This window comes from Melitaea cinxia, chromosome 8, assembly GCF_905220565.1.
Source record: "Melitaea cinxia chromosome 8, ilMelCinx1.1, whole genome shotgun sequence".
NCBI classification, from domain to species: Eukaryota; Metazoa; Arthropoda; class Insecta; order Lepidoptera; family Nymphalidae; genus Melitaea; species Melitaea cinxia.
Window position 1 is genome coordinate 8,376,846 of NC_059401.1, and position 20,615 is coordinate 8,397,460.

At 31.6% G+C, this 20,615-nt stretch overlaps 1 protein-coding gene across 1 annotated transcript in view; it reads right to left on the bottom strand.

Moving 5' to 3' along the window:
- LOC123655855 (protein O-mannosyl-transferase TMTC2-like) overlaps positions 1-8,132 on the bottom strand; it is a 92,338-nt gene extending 84,206 nt beyond the window's left edge. The window contains exon 1 of the mRNA XM_045591603.1: positions 8,044-8,132. Within this exon, the coding sequence (XP_045447559.1) occupies positions 8,044-8,132 (89 nt within the window). The remainder of the gene's footprint in view (positions 1-8,043) is intronic.
- Between the last annotated feature and the right edge of the window lie 12,483 nt (positions 8,133-20,615).

Here is a 20,615-nt window from a genome sequence, read left to right on the forward strand (position 1 = left end):
AGGTTGTATAGGGTAATAAATAGCCTGAGGTGGTGAGACCAGCCGAATAGCTGTTGGAAGGCCGTATTATTCTATTCTGTAAGTAAATTTATTTTAAACTAGCTGTGCCCGCGATTGCCATCAAATCGAATTCAAAATTTAAAGCTAATAAGATAAAATACATACACTTATTTAAAATAAGCCATTAAAATTATATTAAAATTATATTATTATTATATATTTAAAATAAGCCATTCAATGCTTCCTTTGTTTTCGGATTTCAAATTATTAGGGTTCCCTACCCAAAGGGTAAAAACGGGATCATATATTAATTAACTAAGACCTGTCCGTTAGTCAGTTTGTCACTAGGTTGAAATCGCGCTAGACTGTTGAAATTTTCACTAATTATGTATTTCTGTTGTCTCTATAACAACAAATACTAAAACGAAAATAAAATAATTTTTAAGGGGGGCTCCCATACAACAAACGCTATTTTTGTGCCCCTTTTTTGCTCAATATCAGTCAAGGCACTTGAAATATTCACAAAATACTCAGTTGTATTTTTACTTTAATAATAAATAATAAAATTAAAATTAAAATTTAAGAGGGGCTCCCATACAAAAAACGCCATTCTTTGCCTATTTTGCTCGATATAAATAAATGGTAACAGGTAGACACATTTTCACAAATTACTTAATTGTTTATTTACTTTAATAATAAATAATAAAATTAAAATTAAAAAATATTTAGACAAAAAATTGTCTAAATATTTTACCTAGTCAATGGTACGGAACCCTTCGTGCGCGAGTGCGACTCGAACTTGGCCAGTTTTTTCTTGGACTAATTACTAAGTGTTATAACGTTTATACATCTATACAAATAAATAAAAGTGGAGTGACTGTTTGTATTATTAAAATAACCGCTTTTTACGAAGTGCATATGGATATAATGGACGCCACATATACCAATTTTTTTTTACAATTTTTGTCTGTCTGTCTGTCTGTTTTTTCGGCTAATATCTAAAACGGCTGGACCAATTTTGACATGATTTTCACTGGCAGATAGCTGATATAATACGGAATAACTTCGACTACTTTTATTTTAGAAATTTATTTATTTTATAACTTTGCGAACTGAACAATAACTTTTTGTTAAATTCCACGCGGATGAAATCGCTTGCACAGCTAGTATAATATAAACTAACAATCCAAAGACCCTGTTGTGTTTACGAAATAATTATTAAAATGTATCCCTGAAACAAATATAAAAGCATTAACAAATTAAAACTAAGTATTGAAGGTTTTCAACTAAGAAGGTACACACTTAGACTTTATTAGCTGCATTCCGCCAAAATAATTATCACGTATCCTATATACAAGTATGAAATCAAATTTTACCCTTCATTGTTTCATTTAAAGCTTAAGTATTAATTTCAGAGTAACTTCAAAAAACTTTAAAATACCTTCACTGTCCCAAACTGGACCTTGACTGAGAGAAGAAATTATTATTATAAATATATAGATGAATCTTTATTTACTATATTTTACACTGTGAAAAGAGACGCCAAAAATTACTACTTCAAATTCAACTTTACATTGATTTATTTTCAAGTGCTTTATTTATATAAGAAAAGATATCCCATGTTTAGCGGTAAATGAACAACGTGGTTACTCAACCCCAAATGTTTCGGACCAAATTTTGAAATATTAGTACCAATCAACCCATATTGAACAGCAAGTCAGGGTGCGATATTTACAATGACAAAATCATTAAGTAGTAGATTATAAAAATATTTCGATGTGGTCTTAGAACCGCCCACCATATTTCACTTAAAGTTTAAAATTTGGTAAGACGTATCTGAAAGGGTTACGTGCTTTAAGGTAAAAGTGTAAATTAGTTAATAAATCTACCAACAGTATATTACAGCATTCGTATTTACTAATTGATCTTCTTGTCGTCTCCGTTTAAAATGACGTTCGCGAAATCACTCATGCTTTTTCGGCACCAATAAAAGCCAGTAGTTTAAATGAATGAATGAAGGTAAGAATATATAATATATATTGTAAAACCAAAAAACTTAATTTACTGCGGTATAAAAATCCTCGGATATTCCATTTACTTTGAATAACTAATTTATTTATGAAAACTATGAGCTATAAATTATCATATTGTAACTAATTATAACGAAACAGTAATTGTGACTTGGTGGCAAGTAGCTGTTATTGCAATTTGAAATAAATTTATGATACCTACTCATTGTATTTCTCATAAAACTTAAATATGATTGGAATAATTAACATTATAAAATAGTGCAATTGTATATTTTTTTAATACAATGATAGGCTAGTGTTTGACCACTATTTCACCTGATGATAAGTGAAAATGCGGTCTAAGATGGAGCACGCTTACCTAGAAGTAGCCTGTTCACTCGCGACTTAAAGATCTTCAGGTTATAGTTTTCCGGAAACACAGACTCTGGTAGAGAGTTCCATTCTTTGGCCGTGCGGATCAAGAATGTACTAGCGAATCGCTTAGTGCATATAGGGGGTAGGTGCGTAATTGAGCAAAATATCGGCTAAATTGCTTTAGAGTATAATATAATGCGTCAAAAAGCAACGCGACATGAAGAATGTATTAAACAAATGGTACGAAAGTCTTTACCATAATCCACTAGCTTATTAATTGTTACATACAAGAATGACATTTATTTCATTTTTATATACAGTATCAATAATGAAGTCTGCCCCGTGGTTATATCATACCATCACGAAACTATAAAAAAATTAAACACGACTAAAAACTCAACGCCAAATTTTATTTTAAATTATTTATGTAATTTTATACTGTCGACAAAAATAAATGAAGATACATGTTTTTTTATTTCACTTAATAGTTTGAATTATTATTATTATAATTTTGTTTGATTTATTTTATTTTACAGTATTTGTTATTTTCTAAAATACTAAATTTCCTAAATAAGTTTATGTACTTAATTAAAAACCAATCAACAAAAGTAAAAAAAAACAAGAACTAGAAAATATATATAAATTTCAACCTTCTTTTTTCAAATTGTGTTGCTTCTATAATATCCGAAGGATCTTCGTTCCTACCTGGTGTCCCATGACACCACATAATTTTTTGTTTATTACTTAATGTAATGATAATTAATAAATAATATTTATTACTTAATCATGATGATGATGACTTATTGTAAATTCTAACTATAAACATGTATAAAACACCTATCCATATGTATTTATTATACGTACGCTATAATGAACTACTCGTATTATGTATGTCACAAGGTTTTTAAAAGAACAAATTCTGACACCTAAAGTTATATGCCGAGCTTAAATAAATAACTCATTATCACCTGTATCTACAATGACATATACCCGTTTATAATAATTTTTATCGAGATGAAAACAGAAAAGCTTTCAGCGACATAGAATTAAACACTAATTCCGGTACAAGGAAAGAGGATTATGAAGCAGCGACGCAGCGGTAAACCAGTGAGCTGGGTATCAACGTGGCAGATACGTACAGCATTCTACAAATAAACTTAACACTATGTTAAAATCTTTAGCATCTGCCTCAGACTTTACTTGCATGATATTTATTTGTTACTATTTTTATCTGACAGAATACGAAGAGGAAAACGAAACAGTTATAAACATTTTTTTTAACATAAAGTTTTATTAACGTCCAATATTTTTTGAAAAGAATCTTAAATTATTTTTAAATGACAATTCTGTGTTTATAGTAGAATAATATTAATTTCTTTAATTGAAATTATTAATCAATTTATTTATCAAATCATATACAAAAAAAGATCTATCGAATTTTAGATAGACTATGATTTAACTGAAACTATTATCTGAATTTTCTGATTACCAAGTGTAGGTATTTTATTTATTCAACTCATATAGCGTGCCCCGCTCTTTCACCCACTTTTAGTATATTACATGTCGCTAACACTTAAGAATAGTTACTCCTACACTCCTATGAAGCGTAATAATCAAAGACATAAAGATTAAAACTGTTCGTTAAACGGCCAGACAACCTAAGACTTTTTTTTCAATTAGACTAAGTAACGCCTTAGGTAAACTTGTTCAAACAAATAAACACTCTCAAGAAAAATCAATAAAATGAATAGTTCGCCTTATGGCGTTAAGGAGATAGCTGTCTGTCAAACACGTTGAGATGGGTTAAATATTTCCTACAGCAAATAACATATACACGTTTAAGTAATTTTCGTGTTTTTTATGTTTAAAATACCAAACTTTTTTTTATTAATTGTACAGAAACATTTTATTATTATGTATATACATAATACTTATGTTTGCATGCATGTATGTTTGTATGTGTGTATTTATATGTGTATATACGTATGCAAGTCTGTGTCTGTTTATGTATGTATATATTTGTATGGTATATATATGAATTATTGCTCGTGTATAAAATATAACAACGATTGCCACTAACGTTACCTTATTATTCCTCCCTTTTTTTAATGTACATTTACTCGTATATCGGAATAGAAATTATAATACAGTTTATTGTATTGAATTAAATACTAATACCGGAATCAAAGAAAGCCCATTATGAAACGACTTTGAGGTAAGCCTTGAACTGTGTATATCAACGAGCTGGATGCAGCCTTACATAGACCAACCTGTGTTGGTGATTTGTGAATGCGCTTACATTTTTCATTATAATAGTTTAAGAATTTATAGGTAAGCTGTGCACTTCACGTGCTAACTTTACGTTACTAATAAAAAATGTATATTTATTGTAAGGAGTACATAAGGACTATGTATTTTTATTAAGTTTGTGCGAACATATAAATTACTAGCTTCTGCACGCGATTTCGTCCGCGTGGAATCCGCTCCTATTGGTCTTAGCGAGATGATATAAATCCTATAACCTGCATCGATAAATGGGTTATCTAACAATGAAAGAATTTTTCGAATCGAACTAGTAGCTCCTGAGACTAGTGCGTTTAAACAAACCAACAAACAAACAAACTTCAGCTTTATAATTTTAGTATATACATTAAATGGCACAAAAGTATGCATCTATTATGTACAATTCTCACTTTTTATTTCATTATCTATCAAATTGATTTCATTAATACGTAACCTATGAATTAAATGTAATATTATAACCTATGGGAAAACTCAATAAAAAAGAAATATGATAGAAACAGAATTTCTTAAATCTACCGATAAGTACAGGACATGGCATCCCACGAACCAAAAAATACTTTATTTACCTTTACTATATTTTACAGTACATAGATAAATTTTCAATGTATTTAAACCTATAAATACAATTAAAAGTTAACGAAAAACATGCAAAATTAGAAAATTCTCGTCAATGTTCTAATATTCTTTCTTCAAAATTTGAACTAAGTATTCCAAAAATAGTTCATTTATATCCATTTGCTTTGACGCCAAATTTCATTTCTTTTACAAAATAACTTTTCAAGTACGTTTTGTAGAAAAATGACCTTTTTGTTCTCAAAGAATAAATTGTTATTTGTAGGAGCTATTAATAGATTTTAAATATTCAATAAATGGCATAACGTCACTAAATAAACATTTGTAAAAAAATTAATACAACAATTATATTATCGTGATTACCTGCCGACAAGCTCATAGTACTTTTTTAATATTTAGAAACAAAACGAATTCTTTTAACAAGCTAGTTTGAGGAGCTTTTGAAGCATGATGATTAAAGATTGGTAATTAATAATATAATATATAATAAATTGAAATTTATAAATATTTTAATTTAGCGTTAATTCTTCTATACACACATATTGTTACGTTTTAGGTAATAATCGACTGAATCGAATAAATATTTATTACAACCAGTTCCGAACGCCAATTGCGCCAATAAGTCAGTAGAATAGCGTGGTTATCGAAACAAAATAATTATATATATTTGTATAGAAGGAAGGAAGAAAACGGGCAGCTTACGTATTAGCAAAAATCGAAACACGTGCAAAACTGAACAACACAATCCAGTAAATTCTATACAAATAAATAAAATTGGAGTGTCTGTTTGTAATATTAAAATAACCACTTTTTACTAAATGCATATGGATGTATAGACGGTACATAAACCTAAATAACATTTTTTACAATTTTTGTGTGTCTGTCATTTTGTTCCGGCTAATATTTGAAACGGCTGGACCGATTTTGACGGGACTTTCACTGACAGATAGTTGATATAATAACTTATGCTACTTTCATTTTAGAAATTTATTTATTTTGTAACTCTGCAAACTGAACAATATATTTTTTTAATAGATTCCATGCGGACGAATTCGCGGGCACAGCTAGTTTTTATATATAAGTTGTGCGTATTTTGACAGCTTTACAAGTTTACCAGCATTATTGTTCAATTTTTATATATAGTATAATGTTTCTTAAATTTAATTAATACCGATGCAGGCTATAAAAAGCTTAGTTGTTGTATTGGTCTACCAAATATTTAACGCATGAAACGTAAACTAAATTTTATAACACTTGAACTTAGCTTATAAAATGGAACCTTGACTTTATTTTATTAAAAATGAACTGTCAAATAAAACTTTTTTTTTCAATCAATATAACATTGAGACTGTTCATTCATGTAAGCTTTAAAATCACTTTTGAATCGTTTTAATATGAATGAATTATGCTAAAAGGCCTGCACCGTTTACCACGCGCTATATTTCGAAACTTATACGATTTCTGAAAATTTGTTACTACTCCCCATATGTGTGATAATCAAAAATTTTATGGTCTGTCTAAGTTTCTAAGTAAAAAGCAAATACGCATACAAAACCTTTCAGCTTTTTTATCAATAGACAATCTGCACATTTTTACCCACGTCACGTTTATAATTTATATTGTTAACAATTTTCCTCAATAAACGAGCTAACTTCAAAATATTTCTCTATATTAGGAACTATCCGAAATATTGAAAATTTTACATTCATAAAGCTCGCAAATTTAATATTTGTTATTCGTTTCAGCCTGTAATATTCCACAGCTGAGCATAGGCCTCTTAATCCACCACACTGCTCCAACGCGGGTTGGCGGATATATTCCCTACTATGAGTAACGATCGCTATCAGGTGTACATGATAACAACCGGGACCGACGGCTTAACGTGATCTCTGAGGCACGGTGGGGAGACCCACAAGAACTGCACACAAAAACACCCAGACCACGGCAAACTACCAGCTTTGTGGTTGTTGTGCTGGTAGTTTCGGGGATCGTACCCGCACAGGAATCGTTGCTAAACGAAGTACGGCAGCGGACACAGTGTGCTGATTGAATTTGGCCTAAAGATCAAAAGGACTATGTCCTGCTTAGTAATAAATTATTACCAGCTACTGAGAGATATAAATTTTTCTATTAACAAGCTGTCCGAACAACAACTTGGTCAGCAAACAAGCTTACGGCTTACCTGATGATAAGCGGTTACCGCAGCCTATAAAAGCTTGCAATACTAGGAGAATCGCAAGTGCGTTGCTGACCCCAACCCTGACCCTCCCCAGGAGCTCTGGCTACCTTACTCACCACAGCAACACAACAAAGACTACTTAAGAGCAGTGTTATTTAGCTGTGTATCTTCTATAAGGTTAAGTACTTCCCCAGACGGGCTGCTCCAGGTTTTGTGCAGAAGATATGCTGTTGTGCCCTACTTCAATAGTATTTAGTTTATTTACTAATAATCCCACCAAGCAGAGAGAAATAAACGATTCACACTCAACTCCACTAGGACTTGCTCCTTTGTGTGTCTGTGTGTGTTGTGTGTGTGTGTGGGTCCGGCAACACAAATAATACATAACCACAAACGCCCAGACCACGGCAAATATCTGTAATGGCCAGTAAAAATTTACGCCATATGCGGGGCTTGAACCCGCAACCGCCAGCGCAACGGCCTTAAGCCAGATCTTTGACTGTTATGCTAACGCATAGTCAAAATAAAACGGTCAAGCATGAGCTAACTTTACAAAGCCCAAATTTAAAATTACATTAAACAAATTGTAACAAATTTGGTTACCTGTCGTCATAAACGAAACCAGCGTCTAACGTGTTGTAGTACAGCAGGATCGCCAGAAGCGAACTTGCTGCCGTCACCCAGCGATCCATTATGACGTTTGCTACATCAGCGTAGTTTTAACACCGCCCTGAAACAAAAATATTTTCAATAAATCGTTCGGCGGTTTCACTCACGTCGACATATATGGTTACTTTCTACAGCGCAAGCTACATATGCATATTTGCATATTTTACACTTAGCGTTATTTTGTACAATAATAAATAATACCTCACACTCACGCCGCCCACTATAATTTACACCTGTGTCGGGGGTCCAGAAAAAATTACAATACACGAGCACAAACACCCAGACCACGGCAAACATCTGTATACTCCATACAAATGTATGCCATGTGCGGGGATCGAACCCGCAACAGCTACAAGCCAGTGCTATGACCGCAACGCTTCGTTAAAACATGATATAATTTTCATAAATACAACAATATTATCAAAAATATATTTAACAATTCAAAAAAAGTACCTAAATCGATTCAGTAATTACATATTTTATCTCTGTAATATTTATATTGACAAAACCGTAAAAATATTTTCCTTTTTATAACGTGTGTAAAATAACTTATATAAAATATTCACGGTAATAAAGATTACTGTGAATATTTTAATTGCAATATTTTGACTATTCTCTGAAAATTATTTTATTTGCCAGCAAATCGGCAATGTACGTGTTTTTACTTGTACAATTTAAATTCACTGTATGTAGGAAGTTTGACTCTTAACTGCATCTCTTTAAATGGTAGGTTCTGTAAATGTTATAGATCACGTTCCATGAGAACCCAGAACCCAACGCTTTTTTAAAATTTTATCTTGTCTAAATATGCGAGCTATTCTGGCAAGCTACTTCTACATTGCATTGCTGCATTGTCCAATACTATTTTAACCGACTTTAAAAAAGAAAGAGTTGTTGATGTTCGTTTGATAACTTTGTCGTTTATAAATCGATTTTGATGATTATTTTGTTGAAAGAAGATATCCCAACAGTGGTATCTATGATAAGGAAACCAGGATCTGATGATGACATCCCAGAGAAATAGACGGGAAGCTTCGAAAATTGCAGTGGCGACTAGTGCATTTGTTAATTGTTTTCGTCTACTTACTTTGTATTACTTGACGATGTATTTGAAGTCTGTTTTTTTCGTTTGCTAGCAAACATAATTATTTTTAATTGGTGCTGTGTGGCTACGGCACTAAAGAATTTAGCCACCCCCTCTCTTCCCGTGGGTGTCGTAAGAGGCGACTAAGGGATAACAAGGTTCCACAACCACCTTGGAACTTAAGAAGCCGACCGATGGCGGGATAACCATCCAACTGCTGGCTTTGAAATACACAGGCCGAAGACGGGCAGCAGCGTCTTCGGTGCGACAAAGCCAGTAATGCGGTCACCAACCCGCCTGCCCAGCGTGGTGACTATGGGCAAAACACATGAGTTCACGTTATTTTTGGCGTAAACTTGTGGAGGCCTATGTCCAGCAGTGGACTGTATAGGCTGTAATGATAATTATTTTATCCCTAAAAAGCATCGATGACGTGAAATATTAATACTAACTGATACATACAACTAAAGAACCGCATTATTGAAATGATTTCTTTTTCTCTTAAATTATTTTTCATTGTAAATTATAGCTATGTAACACAAAAGGTAAAGAAGGAAAGGTATTGTGCAGAAAGAGTATATCCAAGTAACTCGTCCATTTAAACAAAGTCAAATTTAAATATAGGCTATTTAAAAAAAAACACGTGGAACGTGACCTATTACACCTCCAAAACCCTCTATTTGAAGGAACGCAGTTAGGACTCGAACACCTTATACACTGTTCCATATAAAATAATTTTTTTTTATTTTGATAAACATTTACCGAAATGGTTTTATATATATATATATATATATATATATATATATATATATATATATATATATATATATATATATATATATATATATATATATATATATATATATATATTTATTTTTTTATATTTTATATAGAACTATATTAACTTTTTGAGATAAAGTATTAGGAACAATCCCTAATCTACTACATTCAAAGACGGAGCTTATTTTTACATATAAATAAATAGTACCTGGGTGACCGAGCTCCGCTCGGTATTTTTAGTAAATCATGAAGGATCAGTAGTAGAAGAGAGAGTTAAAATGATTCGCTGCCGGTTTGGATGAAGTCTTTTTTAACCGACTTCAAAAAAGGAGGAGGTTACTCAATCCGGCCGGAGGAAACTCAATATATATATATATATTGCTCTTCTTGATTGCTCTTTCGTCATAGTATATATATATATATATATATATATATATATATATATATATATATACATACTACATACTTTCATACATATATAAAAGCGAAAGGTCACTCATCACGAAATCTTCAAATAATATGTCTTTAGAAATCAACTCCCTTTTCGGGTTAAAACGGGGGAGGGTAGGTTGACTCACTCATCACAAAATCTCCAAAACTATAACACCCACAAACTTGCAATTTGGCAAGTAGGTTCCTTATGGGGCGTAGATATCCGCTAAGATTTGATTTTACGAAAATCGACCCCTAAGGGGAAAAAACGGGGGATGGAAATTTGTATGAAAGTCTTATGTTTTTGAAGTAAGAGACTTGAAAATTAAAACGTATGATCTATAGATGGTGAGAAGGTGCCCAAATAATGCATCGAATCTCGAAATATAAAAGGGAAAGGTCACTAACTCACTCATCACGAGAACTCAAAAATTAATGAAATGACGATTCGAGAGTGCTCTTGGAGCCTATTTGAATAAAGCTGTTTTTGATTTGATTTGATTTGACTCATCATGAGATCTCAAAAACCGCTGGTCGGTCCATCCATCCAGGATGGACAAAGATGAAATTTGGCAGGGAGGTAGATTATAGTTAGAAAATGTCCGCTAAGAACGGATTTTGCAATATTTCACCGTTAAGGGGGTTTAATTGGGGTTGATAGTTTGTATGAAATATATACAGCAGCTATAAGTTCGCCTGATAGATTATTTATACTCCAGCCTGAAAATAAAACTAAATATGTGGTGTATAGAGAGGTTTTATAAAAATAACTATTAGATTATACCAAATTGTGCCTTTTAAAAAGTTACTCAATGTGATAAACATTTCAAGTGACTGAAATAAAAAAATAATTTGCGTTAAGCATCTTAATAGTAATGCATATCTTCATAACCACGCGGACGTAGTCACGGGCGACAGTTAGTGTATTATAAAACAAAGTCCCCCAAAAGTGTTTGTGATCGATTCCCTCAAAATCTACTGAACGGATTTTCATGCGGTTTCGCCAATGGAGGGAGTAATGGAGAGCTTCAAGAGGAAGGTTTACGGAACGGCTTAGCCGATTTTGATGAGAGTTTCACTGGAAGTTTGCCGGGACAACTTTGTGACAAACTGGTTTCAACGCGGGCGAAGCCGCGGGCACAGCTAGTATATACATATATGTATATATATTTTTAAATGTATGTTAGGGGATAACTTCGTCGTTTATGAAAAGATTTTGATAATTCTTTTTTTGTTGGAAAGGAGATATCCCTGGTGTGATACCATGATAAGGAAACCGGGATCTGATGATGGGATACCAGAGAAATCGAGGGAAACTCTCGAAAATCCGCATAACTTTTTGCTGGGTGTACCGATTTTGATGATTTTTTATTTAATCGAAAGCCGATATTTATCATGTGGTCATATTTCACCGAGATCTGATTACAACTTTTGGAGTAATCTTTGATAATGCGTATTTCTTGACTATTTTTTCATTGTATTACTTGTCGATGTAATTGAAGTCGATTTATTTTCGTTTGCCTGCAAACATAATTACTAATAATGAATTAACACAAAATAAAAATAAAAAATAACGATGAATAAAAAATTGATATAAAATACACAATTACAAGATTGAGAGTAATTGCTTCTCAAAACTGATAGGCGCTCCAACAAATCGTGTTTTTTTTTTGAAAATCATATTTAAATACGAATTACATATTTATAAATATGAATAATATTTTTTTAGCGACAATAATAAATAATATAAATAAAAATAAAAAATCAAAAATAAAAAAATAATTAAAAAATAATAATGATAAAATATGGATAATATTTTTCGATTTTACCGACATAATAATAAAAAATAAGAACAGCCTATTTAAATAAAAAATAACGAGTGCAATTAGAAAAAGAAAAAGAAAAAATAATTGATCAGGGACATGGGGATTAGAACCATGATCTTCTCGGTTGATCCCGACCGACCGATTTCCCACCGAGCTATTGCAACTAAATTAACAAATGCGAAATTTACCTTCGCATTCCAACGATATTTTTTTCACTCCCTAAAAACAGGGATAAAACGACATTTTCTGAAAATGAATCCTAGCTAGATAGATTTATCTCCCCCGAAACCTCCTATATACTAAATTTTAAGAAAATCGTTGGAGCCGTTTTCGAGATCCAGATTCTATATATACATATATATATATATATATATATATATATATATATATATATATATATATATATATATATATATATATACAAGAATTGCTCGTTTAATAGTAGTACCCGGGTGACCGAGCTAAGCTCGGTATTTTTAGTAAATCGTGTTTTTTGGAAATCATAAAGTATAAATACGAATTACATATTGATAAAATATGAATAATATTTTTCGATTTTACCGACATAATAATAAAAAATAAGAACAGTCTATTTAAATAAAAAATAACGAGTGCAATTAGAAAAAGAAAAAGAAAAAATAATTGATCAAAGACATTGGGATTTGAACCATGATCTTCTCGGTTGATCCCGAGCGGCAGATTTCCCACCGAGCTATTGCAATTACATTGACTTATGCGAAATTTACCTTCGTATTCTAACGATATTATTTTCAATTCCTAAAAACAGGGATAAAACGACATTTCCTGAAAATGAATCCTAGCTAGATAGATTTATCTCCCCCGAAACCCCCTAAATACTAAATTTTATGAAAATCGTTGGAGCCGTTTCCGAGATTCAGATTCTATATATATATATATACAAGAATTGCTCGTTTAATAGTATAAGATAAGATATAACAAACTTGAGAGCATTATTTGCCTCTGTCAATTGTTGAATCATATTTAATATGACTTTTTATGATAATATTTTCTTTTTGTGTAGCAAATATTTTTATTTCATATAGATGAACATGTCAATTAGTTATAGCTTTTATATAGAGAGCATTTCATTATAATTGAAATATTTCAACTGGAATATTTGCATCGCGACGGAAGTGGAGATGCAAACTCTGTGACAAACAATAGACCAATATCTACAAAATTATGATTGATTAATAAAGTATGATTTTTAAAAGATACTTCAAATTTTAACGAAATATTCGAAGTATTTTCAAGATTCAATTCAACCAAAAACTCGAGAAAAGTTTCTTTCAATCTTCTAAAGTACGCATTCGAAGCATTTCTCAAGTCGTCACATTAGGCAGATTTACGTTCCGACTTGACTTCATTACTTTAAAGGTTTTTTCAATTTTCAAATTGTATAAAATAACGAATGTGGTTTTAAGTACAAGCAGGGTCTTACTCGAACATTTTTCACGGCATCTTGTCTGTCTCGCGTCTCCGGTCGCTCCGTACTGAACAAAAGTTATCACGTTAACAAGATTTATGTTCCGACTGTATCCTGTACGGGTCGATCACTGGGAACTCTAATGCATTCTATTCCGGAGGTCACTGCTACTTACAATTTAAAACTATAAAAGTATTAATAAATTTAAATTTTAATACGTTATCGTAATGGCGAAATTTGGATAAGCAAATTATATTTCGTTTAGATTATGTCTTTATACAGTGTAAACGAATTATACGTAAACTAGAACACATTTCTACCTATGTATAATAAACTTAATAAAACTGCTACATTGTATGCCACAAAGTTGCACCAAATAAATCACAAATAAAGTTTTATCACAACGAAGTCAATCTGGACGAAACGAGTAGATCTCGGTTTCATTTGTTATAGAAAAATGAACCAATCGTATAAAGAAAATGAAGCAAAGTTTGTTGAGCGAAAATAGACAAAGAATCTGATACAGGTAAATAATTCCGCTCGAGTTGGGCCGAAAAAACGTTTCCTCGGTTATCTCAAGGTTGGCTCCAAGCGAACGACCCGAGCGAAAACAGCAATGTTTACCCAAACCGAGCTAGCGGCCATGTAGAGCTTTAATAACATTAAAAGGAGAATACTATTCCAGATGAAATACTATAAAGTATAAACGTCATCTTCTTACATAGGTACCTATAAGAAATATTGTCTCGTAACAATAGCGAAGTATCCTATGAGATATTTCATTAAAAGAATAGAAAAGATATGAAATACACAGATATTCCTGTTGCGATACCAACAATACCGTAGTTATATTGGCTAAGTAAAATATATATACCTTTTAAGTTATATACAAATATATCACGAAAAAGTGTAATAGAATTTCAGTGTCTTGATAATGGAGACTCGCTGAGCCCCCAGCCGATCGGAGTAGAATTGCTAAATCAAGTATCAAAATCACAAATATATAGATTTGTCGCTGCGACTCTTTCACACAAGATTAGCGCCCAATTCTTAGGTAAACGGCATTTCAAAGGCTATAAATTTCGATGGCTCGTTACTTTCGCGAGGAGGCAGAAATTTATCGAAAATTAGTTTGAGAAACTCCAACGAATTTGAAAAGTAGAGGCTAACAGCGATCAAACTCATAGATATAGTAGGTAATTTACTTTATATTCCGACGTAGACTTTGAAAAGGTTAGTAATTTTAATTATTTCAAGGAATGGAAATGCTTGTGAGAATGGAAATGGTTAGTGATTTTAATTATTTCAAAGAATGAAATATGTGCACTTAGTAGTATTTTAAAACAAAACTCATAAAAAAAACAGAAGACTTAAACTCGCCAATCTCAAAATTCACCTGTGGTTTTTTCAAAATTTGTAACCTATTTTCCTGTGATATCATTTTTATTTTACAACCAGTATAACATGCATTGTATATTTGGAATAATTCCTCTTCTGTGATCTAGTACGTATTTCTTGGTATCGCGGATGCTTCGACTACTACAAAAAGGTAATGTAGATACATCAGCAATGGAAGTTATTGAAGTGTCTTTAAATGGTTATTATCTTTAGTTGAAATATTTTTCCTATAATAGTCTTTCTTTTCTTTGTATAATTTTTACACCATTATTACCAATTTTAAATAACTTTCATCGGCCATGGATTCTACAACTGCTCGTAGCCGAGATTTAGGCAAAAGATTTCTGTAGGCTTGATAACTGCTATAGCGTGATGGTGTGTATGCTCTGTAGGCGCCTAAACACTGGTGCTTTGGTTTGATTTCCGCTCGGGTAAGATATTCTTATTTCTACAGATATTTCCTTTCAGTGTGTGTGTGTCTGTCCTTATGGACTCCCCGTGACTCCCTACCGTATCTTTAAAATACGTAACACTGTCAATTTGGAATGTTATTAAACCTAATACCGACCTTAGATTGCTGTTATTAGTAAATAACGTTTTTTGGAAATCATATTTAAATAAGAATTACATATTAATAAAATATGTATGATATTTTTCGATTTTACCGACATAATAATAAAAAATATGAACTGGCTATTCAAATAAAACATCACGAGTGCAATTAGAAAAAAAAAGGAAAAAAATCGATTAGAGACATGGATTGAACCGTGGTCTTTTCAGTCTATCCCGCCCGGCCGATTTCCCACCTGAGCTATTACAACTTTATTGACATATGCGAAATTTACCTTCGTATTCTAACAATATTGTAGCCATTTTTTTATTGCTTTAAAATAGGGATAAAAGGACGTTTCCTAAAAATGAATCCTGGCTAGATCGATTTTGTCCCCCAAATTCTCCGCATACTAAATTTCATGAAAATCGTTGAATCTGTTTCCGATATTCAGATTATAAATATACATACAAAAATTGCTCGTTTAATAGTATTAGATATATATTTCAACGGGGACCTCATATTCTAAATATTTCGGTATTTCTTTAAGGCTCTATTTTTTTAATCTTCATATTAACAATAATAACAAATATTGCACATGACAAACATAAACTTCACCAATAGTACTAGGGTAGGTATGACGACGCGTAGTCGCAACGATCACAGCACTGGTTTGTGGCTATTACGCTAGCGGTTGCGGGTTCGATCCCCGCACATGACAAACATTGGCCATACAAATGTTTGCCGTGGTCTGGGTGTTTGTACAGTCCTCGTGGGTCTCCCCACCGTGCCTCGGAGTGCACGTTAAGCCATCGGTCCGGTTCTTACCATGTACACCTGATAGCGATCGTTACTCATAGTAGGGAATATATCCGCCAACCCACATTGGAGCAGCGTGGTGGATTAAGCTGCGATCCTTCTTCTACATGAAGAAAGAACCCTATACCCAGCAGTGGGATATTACAGGCTGAAACGAATAACAAATATAGAATTTACCAGCTAATGTATTTAGTGATTGAATTAAAAAGAAGGAAAAGCGAAAAAATCGTGTTATACAAAGTTTTAAATGGTGGATGACATTGATGGATGTTTTTATCAGTCAATGTGGCAATTTTTACAAAAAATAATAGTTCATCAATTACCTCCAATTTAAATGTAATCTACATATGTAATAAAATCAGGATCCTGCGATATTAAAAGCATCTCATCTTACTCTTCATTATTTTAAGTAACTATCACAATAAAAGATTTGTGTGTTTTTGTTAAGTGTGTTAGTAAAAACTAGTGGTCGCCCAGTGGTCGAAATTCGACCATAATTAATTTAAATTATAAGTTTGAATATTACTAAGGTTCTGTGGTCAAAGACAATACTTTTACAATGATAAACAAAAGAGTATATATGCGTGTGTGTGTCGAATACGTGGTTAGTGTGTGTAATATTTTTTTATTAATTTAATGTATTTTTTATGCATAGTTAAAAAAACATTAACATTCTGTAGTCCTTCTGAATATAGGCTACAAGTGTGCGAAATTTCATACTCCTCCGTCCGCGTAATTTTCGTAAAAAGGGGTACAACGTTTTTGCTCCACGTATTAATATATAGATACCCTTTTGTCGATAATATAGTTAAGAGGAATATTTTAACCATTAATATAAAATTTAAGTGTATTGATTTATAAATGAGTAACTAAGATTTATAGTAAGATTATATTCGTTCAAAAAATCTCTTCTTGGTTTCAAAAAAATTTTATTTTCACCTACTTTTATATTTATAAACAATTATTTTTACTTTCTCGAAATGGAACTCAGTTGTGTTTATATAGTTTCTTTTTAACCGACTTCCAAAAAAGGAGGAGGTTCTCAATTCGACTGTATTTTTTTTTATGCATGTTACATCAGAACTTTTGACTGGGTGGAGCGATTTCGACAAATTTTCTTTTAATCGAAAGGTGGTGTGTGCCAATTGGTCCCATTTAAATTTATTTGAGATCTAACAACTACTTTTCGAGCTATATCTAATAATGCGTTTTTACTTGACCCTTTTTTCGTCGATCTACGTTATATTATACCGCATAACTTTCTACTGGATGTACCGATTTTGATAATTCTTTTTTTGTTGGAAAGGAGATATCCCTAGTTTAGTATCATGATAGGAAACCAGGATCTGATGATGGTTCCCCCGTTGAAATTGATGGAAATTCTTGAAAATCCGCAATAACTTTTTACTGGGTGTACCGATTTTGATAATTCTTTTTTTGTTGGAAAGAAGATATCCTTAGTTTAGTACCGTGATAAGGAAACCAGGATCTGATAATGGGATCCCAGAGAAATCGAGGGAACTTCTTGAAAATCCGCAATAACTTTTTATTTAATCGAAATTTAATCGAAAGCTGATGTTTGTCATGTGGTCACATATAAATTTCATTGAGATCTGATAACTACTTTTTGAGTAATCTTTGATAACGCGCAGTTACTTGAGTATTTTTTCGTCGATCTACGTTGTATTACTCGTCGATGTAATTGAAGTCGGTTTTTTTTTCGTTTGCGAGCAAACACAATTATCTGTTCCATTAAAAACAATAAAGTCGACAGTCTTTAAGCAACGTTTTTTTTTTTTGTTATGCCATAAATTATTTGCGAAAGAATTAAAGTGTAATTCAATTTAAACATCTGATTGCTTAATAGAAAATATTAAATTCACACTCACTTGCAAATTGTTCCTCGCTTTCGTTATCACTTATTCACTTTAATACGAAAAGGTCTTATCCACAATAGCTTTGTCCTCCGTATTCTCATTAATATACATACGTAATTCATTATACAGAGATATGTTAAATCTAATATTCATCGACGGAATTAACTTATTTACTTTTAATAACAAAGTAATTTTTAAATTTGGTTTTAATCTAGCAATTATGTAATTATGTATTCATTTTCACGACTTATTCATTTCATAAAATAAATGTATTATTATTTATGACTTATAATAATATAAATCCATATTATTTATATAAGTTAATGAATGGAAATTATTTTACCGATATAATTGTAATCGGGAATTGCTAATACACCTATTTATTTTAACTTCATTAATTTATTAATTTTCGGATATGTATATCAATACAACAGTTTAATGCGTAATAACACTTTTATAATTATTACGTTATGTGTATACGTTGAGTACAATAATCTAGATAAAAATTATATTAAACTACCCTAATTTTATTTTACATTGTTAATGCATGTTTATATGCCTGAATAAATAAATATACTCCATTCCGTGGGAATTCGGAACCGAAGGCGGCCTAACTATTAATCGTCTTCAACTATTTATATATCCTATTTTGTATTGCAAACGATTTAGTAGTTAAGTTGATATTGTTGCTTTTCCTATAAAAGGAAACAATATCTATTCCACCCATCAATTTCCAACTTTAGCATTTATATATAATAAAATCTAGTTATAAAAATGTCAATTTTAATTCATGTTTGTAACTTATTTCAGAAACCACACAGATATCATTTCAAACGGCAGCAAATACGAAGTGGCGAATCTAATCGCATTATCGACAAACGCCAATCTACAAATGAAGGCATATTGCGAATCGAACACTGTTTCAATTACAAATACTGCCAACACAAAAAACATGTAAATATAATAAAACCTTAAATTTTACAACTCTTTTTTTGTAATTTATTACCTACACAAGAAAATATTAAAAAAAAATATTTATATACCACTAGAAAATTTCTATAGAAATGTCAATAAAAATATTGTTTTTTTACTGAGAATGAAGTAAATGATTATTTAAATATTTGTTAAAATACTAGCATACCAAAAATAACCTAAATAAAATTTGTCAGTGATAAAAATATGGTCAATAATGTCATTAGTATACTATCTATTTACACAAGATGCCACGTGTCGGTCGTTAAATAAAATGTTCAATATCATTTAGGCCGTAAAAGAAGGTTTGAGAAACCAATTGGGTGGCAAGTGAGCCCTAAAATTTTTCCTCTTTCAACTTGGCAGATGTTATTAAAATAAAATATAAAAACTGGCATATTACGCAGATTTTATGTTATTATCTGCTACGAGCTCTACGTATGCTACGAAACTACTACGTAGATGTAAACGAACGTTAGATTTATGTATTTGTTTACGAACTCATGAAAATAAATATATATGTGTATTCGTTTTGTAACGGCTGCATTTATAACTTTTGCATTTATAACAATTGCACTTTATACTTAATGACAAATTAATAATACGACACTTATTTAAAAAAAATGTAAACAAAACATAGTCATCATTATTATTATGCATTTGAATGTAAATAAGATAAATATATTCATGCTTTAAAATAAAAAAAATACGAGGAAGGAAACAAATAATTAAAATTAGAATTAAAAAAAAAACAAAAAATAACAGTATAAATAAATTTACTGTTGCAATAACTTAACAAAAAAATTATTACCGTCCAGTTTTATAATTCCCTCCTTTGTTCACTTATTAATATATTTCATCTTAACACTTAACAACTGTCCTGATGACAAACGTATTTCAAACAGAAATTTAAATTTAAAAAGTCCGTGCGCCCGCTTAAAAATTGTTTTCAATATAGTAGTGGCAGAAAACTATTCATGTACGCCCGTGTATCGCTTAGACAGGTTTAACAATACGATCATTACAAAGGATAACACGAATAAGGCGACACTGACTCAGTAAAGCCATAGTCGTATGGTCGAGGTGATTTCTGTTCACCGACTGACGTTGGTGTACACGACACATCTGCATTTAAGAAGCCGCTATCGTTATGCGACTAATCGATTGGTCGGAGCGAATACAACTGTCCCCTATCCCTCTCTCCGCCGTCTCACTCTCTCCTCGCGCAAGCGCATTACTCTATCGTTTTCTTTTAAAAGTGGCTAAACGTAAATAAACTTGTACGATCTTTTTGTTAAGGAAAAAATATACTATGAATATC